This window comes from Armigeres subalbatus, chromosome 3, assembly GCF_024139115.2.
Source record: "Armigeres subalbatus isolate Guangzhou_Male chromosome 3, GZ_Asu_2, whole genome shotgun sequence".
Lineage (NCBI taxonomy): Eukaryota > Metazoa > Arthropoda > Insecta > Diptera > Culicidae > Armigeres > Armigeres subalbatus.
This window is the reverse complement of record NC_085141.1, coordinates 26,992,376-27,000,968: the sequence shown is the minus strand read 5'-3', so window position 1 is coordinate 27,000,968 and position 8,593 is coordinate 26,992,376. Positions and strand designations below refer to the sequence as shown.

At 47.2% G+C, this 8,593-nt stretch overlaps 2 protein-coding genes across 2 annotated transcripts; both read right to left on the bottom strand.

Moving 5' to 3' along the window:
• Nucleotides 1-4,975: 4,975 nt before the first annotated feature.
• LOC134221541 (uncharacterized) lies at nucleotides 4,976-5,802 on the bottom strand. The gene is made up of 2 exons (XM_062700734.1): nucleotides 5,619-5,802; nucleotides 4,976-5,544 (listed from the first exon to the last, which is right to left on the bottom strand). The coding sequence occupies exons 1-2, from the start codon at nucleotides 5,800-5,802 to the stop codon at nucleotides 4,976-4,978; spliced, it is 753 nt and encodes a 250-aa protein (XP_062556718.1).
• Nucleotides 5,803-6,155: 353 nt separating this feature from the next.
• LOC134221540 (uncharacterized) lies at nucleotides 6,156-7,731 on the bottom strand. Its single transcript, XM_062700733.1, has 2 exons — nucleotides 6,891-7,731; nucleotides 6,156-6,796 (listed from the first exon to the last, which is right to left on the bottom strand). The coding sequence occupies exons 1-2, from the start codon at nucleotides 7,729-7,731 to the stop codon at nucleotides 6,156-6,158; spliced, it is 1,482 nt and encodes a 493-aa protein (XP_062556717.1).
• Nucleotides 7,732-8,593: the final 862 nt, after the last annotated feature.

The following is an 8,593-nucleotide window of genomic DNA, read 5'->3' as shown; positions in this document are numbered from 1 at the left end:
GCACCCCAAATTGACCTTTTTGCGATAGGGCCTATTCGCCAGCACACAGAGGGACTAGCCGACGCGGTGTCTACGCCTGCCCCAGCCTTGACGAGGACCCCTTCCCTTCCTCGGGCTCGGAACCCGCCCGGTTGACCAACGCCGCGAAAGCGACGATACCATGTTGTTCTTCGCGCGGCCACTTGTTCGATAAAAGGATCGAGTTCGACCACAGAGCATGACCACCGGTATGACCCATGAAGCCGACTTCGATCCCTTGGACCACCTCTTATTTGCACCTGAACTAACCATCCTTGAGTCCACGCGCCACCTTCTGTGTAGCTCCGAGACGATTTGGGCGATAGCCGATAAAACGGCGTTCCAGCCAACTTCATCTTTACACATCCTCCGAACTAGGTTGTCCAGGGTAGTGTCCAGACCACATGTGGCAAGCATGTGGTCACGCATTGCGCGAAAACGTGAGCACACGGACAACACGTGTTCCGCCGTTTCATCTAAACCTGCGCACACCAAACACTCGGGCGAGGCCGAGCAAGCCAGCTGCGTTACCTGCACATGATTTTGCAGCACACTTAAACGCCGGGCACATCGAACCCCTCATGGGGTGCTTGCTGTTCACAGCTTTGCTGGAACAAGTCAAACAATTGGGAGGGTTCGTGCAGCATTGTGCCTAATGTCCCTCCAATCCGCAGCGTCGGCAGAGATTGCTTCTGTCAGGGCCTTTACAGTCCCATTGCTTGTGCCCCGGTTCCAGGCACTTGAAGCAAACTTCGGGTTGCTCGTATATGCACACAGGGCACACGGACCATCCCACCTTTACGCTCCCTAACTTGACTACCTTGCAGGCGTCCGCTGCAGATAGCTGAACCAATGCTACCTGCGTCCCTGCCGGACCTTTCCGTAGCCGAACGGCTGCGGTGGGCGTCTTATTCGACGTACGTCGGCGCCGAGATCATCGAGCTTGACGTCACTCCTCATCGCCTTAGTACTTAGCCTCGTCCGCCGTGATGACTAGGGCATCGCCCCTGGAGCGATTGGCGCCTACCCTAGACTTCTTGCTACCCTCATTCGCCTGGGCCTTCTTTTCTGCCCTTGACGTCTTCGGTTTCCTCTTGTTCTTGACCAGGGTCCAGGAGGCGTCACCCCCCTCTATTTCCCTGGTCTGGTGCGGCTGAGAACTTTCAGCCTGCCGTAACCCCTTACCACCGTCTTTCCTGAGTGGACGGACCTTTCCAGGTCCTTCCTCCCCCGGTTTTGGAGGTACCTGGCCGGGGTTCAGCTTCCCAGCCCCACTACCCTTGTTCGGGGTAGTAACCCTCCGCGTTTTGGAGCGGCTCCCAGGGAGCTCATCCCCTGGAGACTGTCTCCCCCGTTTTTGTGTCTGCTCCGTTGGAGCAGTCACCCCCGACGTACCCGCAAATACTTGAGCCTCAGTCTGGGTAGACTTTGGTACCACCGTCTTTGCTGGCACGCCTTCGGTCGATTCGACCTTGCCCGAGTCCGCGAATCCTTGGGCCTCAGTCTGGGTAGACCTCGACTCCACGGATTTCACGGGTTTACACTTGGCCGTCCCGACCGCCCTCTCCAGCTTGGCGTCCAGCATCGACTTTCGAAGTTACAGCAAGCTCCTCTTGAGTTCCTTACTGATATTATGCTTCGATGACGCAAAGTCGATGATGGCGTCCAGCTGTTCCGTCGCCACCTCGAAGGCCCATCGCGTTTGCGGTTCTTCGCCTCCACAACCCATGAGCCGTCTATAACCTCTACCGGCGGAACCTGGGAGATGGTTAAGTGACCCACGCTGGCGCTGCGCACTGAGCTGCCGACTATTGCCTCTGGCCTCCTAGGCGGAGACCTGAACAACCCACCTCTTGCGAAGGGGTTGTCGCCTACACTACTACCACTAATTGAAGAATTGACTTGGTTTTCCATTTTGGTCCCACGAGTTGCTCGGGAAAAGAGGTCCACCACGCCAGAGCCTAGCATGACGCGGTAAGGGACAATTACTGTGGAGGGTGCCCAGGTACCCAACAGGCTCCGTTAAAGTCCTAGCTCATTATTTCACCCCCCTGGCCATGCATCCCCTCGGCACGGGTCGCTTAACGCCTTGGGATTAGGGGTTAGGGACGATGGTCCCGTTGGTCGCACCCACTCACTCTAGCTGATGTCAGAAGGACAACAGTGCCCAGGCTGCACTACCAGCTAAGTACGCAGCCCTTAGCTGGCGGTCAATTGTCATCGGAAGACCCGTGGAAGCGTGAGATTGGAACTTGTGAGGACCAGAGCTGTGTAGGTCGCTCCTTCCCAGATGTCAACTCACCATTTCGCAGCCCTGTGTATGTATGTATGTGTGTGTGTATGTATGTATGTGTACAAAATTTTGTAGACACACGTTTTGGAACTTAGCATTTGTCGAATTACACGCAAAATTCAAAATTCTAATTCCATTCGACGGGGAATCCTGTCCCATTGTTTGCTATTGAAAATTGGCCAGATCGGACTATGGGATTAGAAGTTATGGCCAAAATACTATTTTCTATGCGCAAAAAATGCTAAAAAACACTCACTCATTTTTTTTTGCACGAGAAAGGCACCAACACTGGATGGATTAATCATGGTTTTTTATACATCACTTCGTTTTACTTCCTCCTTTTTACGTCACATGACGATTTTTCAACATAATTGATATCCAGAAGGGGGGAAGGCTCCCATTCGGCCGAAAGCCATTTGGCCGAACAAACCATTAGGCCGAAACTCATCTGGCCAAAACCCATCTGGCAGAAAATCATTTGGCCGAAAGGGTCATCCGGCCGAATAGGTCATTTGGTCGAATATGCATTTGGCCGAATTGGTAATTTAGCTGAATTGGTAATTTGACCAAAAGGGTCATTTGCCCGAATAGGATATTTGGCTGAATAGGACCTTTGACCGAATAGGACATTTGGTCGAATAGGACATTTGGCAGAATAAATCATTTAGACGTCTCACTATTCACTTCACGCTGCTCACTTTTTACAGTCTCACTTTTTACAGTAAGGAATAAGGAGTGACAAAGTGAGACGTCTCACTTCTTACTTTTATTTTCTCACTTCTCACTGTGAAAGGTAAGTAGGGAGACGTCTCACTCCTTAATTCTCACTATTCACTTTTACTATGAGCAGTGCGAAATTAGAAGTGAGTATTGAGACCTCTCACTTCTCACTCCTCATTTCTCACTTCTCACTGTAAAAAGTGATAAGCGCGAAGTGAGACGTTTCTTCACTACTCACTTCGCACTTCTCACTTTTTACAGCGAGAGGTGAGAATTAGGAGTAAGAATTGAGACGTCTCACATCTCATTCCTAATTTCTCACTTCTCACTGTGAAAAATGAGATGAGAGAAGTGAATAGTGAGACGTCTCACCACTCACTTTTTACTGTTGCAAGTGGTAAATAAGTAGTAAGAAGTGAGACGTCTCCCTATTTCTCACTTTTCAAATGATTTATTCGGCCAAATAACCCTTTCGTTCAAATGACCCTTTCGACCAAATGACCCTTTCTGCCAAATGACCCTTTCGGCCAAATCATATATTCGGCCAAACAACTTTCGGCCTAGTGGCCTTCTGCCGAACGGTATTCGACCAAACGACCCTTCCCCGTAATTAACAATTATTTCATTCCAGGTCATCCAATAATTTCCTGGAGTCTACATGCGTAACAAAGGCCTTAAGCTCTACTTGCGTAACATAAGATCTATTATCTATTTTTAAAAATGGTCCATGCCTTTTCTAATCCGTAGAATCAATTTGGATATGCATTCAATAACTGTTCCGTTTCAGATCATTCAAGAACTCCCTGGATTATAAGCCTTAAGGTCTACAGGCGTTCGAAAGGATGGTATCTCTTTTGAAAAATATTTCATGCCCTATTTTATGTATTCAACCAAATTGAACACGCCTTCAATAACTGTTCCTTTCAGGTCACCCAAGAATTCCCCGGAGTTTAGGCTTTTAGGTCTACATGTGTGACAAAAGCGTTGTTGTCTCTTTTTAATAATGGTTCAAGCTCTTTCTAATCCATGGAATCAAGTTAAATACACCTTGTATAAGGTACCCCGGGGAATGTGAAAATACTGGTCTAGTGAGTACTAGATGTTCTAGAAAGGTGTTCTACACGTGAACTTATTTCCTTCACTACCAATATTTTTGTAATTGAATAAATGGCTTCCCACACGTCTACATTTCAACAACGGAAGCATATAATGATGTATATGTGGTTAATGTTCTGAAATGCTCTGTTTTCGAAGTATGCGATAACAATTTTGCTAAACTAGCGTTTTTCTAGGTCCTACTTACCCCGGGGTTCCTCAACTGTTCCGTTTCAGGTCATCCAAGAATTTCCTAGAGTATACGATTTTAATCAACACGTCAACATGCATTATCAAATGGACTGATAATTTTTATTAAAGAGGCTCATGATCTTTACATTTTTGAAAATTTGAAAAAAATCAGTTTCGATATTTAAGAAATGGTTTTTGAATCAATGAATTCTTCCCATACCAAATATATAGAAGATATTTCTCCACTCCTCTCCTCCGAGAGGGGCGTCTTCAACGGGTAACAATCTTACTGACCGCTCGCTTCACTTCTCCATTCGCTGTACGAACGGTAACAACTCGAACGATGTTGTCGGAGCCATGGTGTATCTACGTAATCCGTCCCATCTTCCATTACTGAGGAGCAATGTCAATCTCCTCTCGTAGAACTACCAGCATTCCATGATTGATTGTCAGTGTTTTTTATACCACTTACCGCTGGGCTGCTAGGCTGCAACTCGTTCAAGTATTCCGATGACCAACTTGTCCAGAACACTTGTTTTTGCCTTCGAAGATACTGCCAACGGGATATAACGGTTATAACAACGTAACATGGCTTTCTTCGTAGTTCGGTGCGGGAGGAGCCGTCAGCTCGCGACCCACTAAAAAGTGCACTTGGGTCTACGCTGACAAATCGTTCGGTTCAGTCGTCATTTGTGTGATTGGTCTCGAATTGAGTACTGCTTCAATGTGGACAACCACCGTTGTCAGCTCTTCATAGGTCAATGACGTTTCACACAGCGCCTTCTTCAGCAATGATTTGGCTGCCTTCACTCCAGCCTCCCAGATCCCACCAAAATTTGGAGAACGAGGCGGAATGAAGGACCATTGTATTTCCTTTGCTTCACAAAACTGGTTAGTTTGCTGATTCTTGAAAAGCTCATACAGTTCTGCTAACTCCGACTGAGCTCCACGAAAATTTGTAGCATTATCAGAGTGTAGTTGCTCTGGTGTACCCCTCCTTCCGACAAATCGCTGGAGAACTGCCAAGAACGCTTCCGCTGTAAAGTCCGTTGCTACATCCAGGTGTATAGCCTTAGTGGCCATACAAATAAAAACCGCAATATATGCCTTTACACGAGCTTGACGACGACCTTTCTTGATGTAAATAGGCCCCGCATAATCAAGTCCTGTTCGGGCAAACACTGGAGCAGGAACAACACGGTATTCCGGCACAAATTTCCCATAAACTGTTTAGTTTCCGGTGGTTTCATACGGAAGCATCTCACACATCCATTCACCACTTGTCGTACAACGCTCTTACCTCTGATTGGCCAGTATCTCTGCCTTACGATGGCTAGTAATCCTTGTTGCCCAACGTGCAGGTGTTCCCTATGCAGTGACTCAATCAAATTCCGTGTGACATGATGACCAGAGGGCAGCAGTAATGGATGTTTCTGATGGAACGGAATCTGCGCATGTTTCAGGCGGCCGCCCACCCGCAGCATGCCATCAACGTCGATAACTTACTTTTCTTAAGCTTGTCATTTGCTAACATATGGAATTCATCAGCAAATACATTTCGTTGAACATTTAGAATAATCTTTGCCGTAGCACTCCGCAGTTCCGGAACCTTCAGTGATCCAGTTGCTCGATTCTCCTTCTTACTCCGGCAATTATTCACGAAACGATACAAATAAGCCACGATCCTTTGCAGTTTCCTAAAGTTACTGTATCTTGTCAAAAGCTCGAATGGCTCGAAATGTACGACTATTTGGCACGTTTGGATATCCTGTGACTGTGAAGCTTCGTCTTCGAATGGGATAGATTCTGGTGGCACATAAATATCTTCCTTGTAGCATCACTGGGCCGTACCACTAGAGTGTGAATACTGCAGCTCCAACGGTGTTGAAGCCAAATCAGCGGGATTGTCATTCGTATTGACGTAACGCCACTCGTACGCATTAGTCAAAAGATGGATTTCCCGAACTCTGCTACCGACGAAAAGCTCCAGACTGTCAGGAGTTCTTTTAAGCCAACACAAGACGATTTGTGAATCACACCAGAGGAGCACCTTATCGATCTTCATATCTATAGCCTTCAACACATTCGTTACCAATCTTGACAACAGTAGAGCACCGCAAAGTTCAGCTCTCGGTGCAGTATAGGGCCTTCTTGACTTCTTGCTCCCTGGCTTCGTGGGTAACGGCGAAACTCGAGTTTTGCTGCTGATCAGATGCATGACAGACGTACCATCACTCCTCAAACTTCTTAGGTATACACAAGCCCCGTAGGCTTTCTTGCTTGCATCCGAAAACCCGTGTACTTCGAAAGTTTCGGCATCCTCTGCCACCACACAACGTACGATCTTAATCTCATTGATTTGCTTTAATTGGTTCTTGAAGCGCCGCCAATCAGCCTCAAGCTCAGTCGGAAGTGGCTCGTCCCAAGGCAACTCCAACGACCACAACTGTTGAATGAATAGCTTTGCTAAAATAGTCACTGGCTCCAATAGACCAAGGGGATCAAAAATTTTAGCGGTTTCCGACAAAACTATTCGCTTCGTGTAGTTGACAGGAGGCTCACTAGAGCTCACTTGCGCAAAATGGAGCACATGACGTGCCGTATGTCACTGTCTTCAATTCGAAAACATCCAACTTTGCTTGCGGGTCTTCCCTGTAAAGCACCCTAAGATAGCATGTATCCTTGTCATCAACACGAATCTGCCGAAACATTTTGATCACATCTGCGGAGAATAGGAACTTGTACTTCCGGGCACGTAGTACTATTGATGCTAGGGTATCCTGGATCGTAGGTCCTTTCATCAGTACATCGTTCAATGAGACGTTGGTATCTGACCGTGACGATGCGTCAAATACCACACGCAGTTTGGTAGTTGAGCTCGATGGTTTTAAGATGGCGTGGTGTGGTAAGTAAAACCCCGGGCTACCGAAATCTTCGACTTTCACACAATGTCCGAGACGCATATACTCGTTCATGAAGGCGGAATACTGCATTTTCAAGTTGCCATTCGCCTTCAGCCTTTTCTCCAACTGATAAAACCTTATTTCCGCCATGTTACGTGACTCGCCAAGCTGATCCAAATTCTCTCGGAACGGTAGTCGTACTACAAAGCGTCCTTCTTCGCGTCGATGAGTCCTAGCAAAGTGATCCAAACATTGCTGATCTTCCGCGTTTACATTCGCTGGATTTGCGGTTTCTTCCTGATCCCAAAATCGTTGCACCATTTTGTCCAGGTTTGATTCCGAGGATTCGATACAAGCAACATTGGCTAGAGTGGTCGTTCGATGTGCATAGTCAAAAGCTCCGGTTACTATCCATCCCAGCTTAGTGTTCCACAGTGTAGCATAGCAATCTTTCAACATCACACGTTCCGTCAATAGCAGCTCAAAAAACAGCTCAGCTCCGATGAGCATGTCCACCCTTGCAGGAAGGTTGAATCTGGGGTCCGCTAGGCTCGCATCTGGAGGAAAGTTCCAGTTCGAAATATTCAGAACTGGTAGGCAACCGGTTACTTGTGGAACAACTAGGAAATCGAGAGTCCATGATGCTTTTTGCTGCGTTGATTTCACTCATGCTGAAAATTGATTCGTCACGACACGTTTTTCTCCGCTGATTCCGATTATCGGAGCATGGACTTGTTTTCCTTGCAACTGCAGCTGGCGAACCAAACCTTCAGATAGGAAACTGGATTGCACTTCTACAATCGCTGTTGATAATAACACTTGTTTTCTAAACACTTGTTGCGACGACATCACGGTGCTAACGCTGGCAGTTGGACTCGAAGCAACAGAACACCCAGATGGAACAGATTCGTCTTGTTCACTCGCAGTTAGGTTAGGCATTTGTTGCACCGAAGAAAACTCCTCAAAATGTAGCAGGGTATGGTGCCTTTTTCCACAACCGCTGACTGTGCAGGCTCGAGATTTACATTGACCAACTCGATGCCCACGTTTCAGACAGTTGAAACATAAATGCCGTTCCTTAACCCTCGCCATCCTATCGGAAATCGACATCCGTTTTAGTCCGTCACATTTGTTTACATTGTGGACGCCGTCACATATGGAGCATATTTCTTCACTTGCTTGCTGCACCGCATGTACTCTTTGCAGTGGTCTTGGTACAGGTGCAAATAGCTTCGTCTTGCCTGATTCTATTCTTGTTTTTGTTTTAGCTTCACAGCGCTCGAGAACAAAGCAACGATTTCGCAGGAACTCAAGGGTTTCTTTATACTTGGGGAACTCCCTCGGTTCTACACTAGTTTCTCATAGAGCTACA

What these genes read in the sequence shown, in the direction of transcription:
- LOC134221541 (XM_062700734.1), bottom strand. Translation starts at nt 5,802, where the DNA reads ATGCTGCGGGTGGGCGGCCGCCTGAAACATGCGCAGATTCCGTTCCAT. An exon ending in GAGATACTGGCCAATCAGAG is followed by an intron (nt 5,545 to 5,618) that starts GTAAGAGCGTTG and finishes GAAACTAAACAG; the next exon opens with TTTATGGGAAATTTGTGCCG.
- LOC134221540 (XM_062700733.1), bottom strand. Translation starts at nt 7,731, where the DNA reads ATGCTCATCGGAGCTGAGCTGTTTTTTGAGCTGCTATTGACGGAACGT. An exon ending in ATGTGCTCCATTTTGCGCAA is followed by an intron (nt 6,797 to 6,890) that starts GTGAGCTCTAGT and finishes TATTGGAGCCAG; the next exon opens with TGACTATTTTAGCAAAGCTA.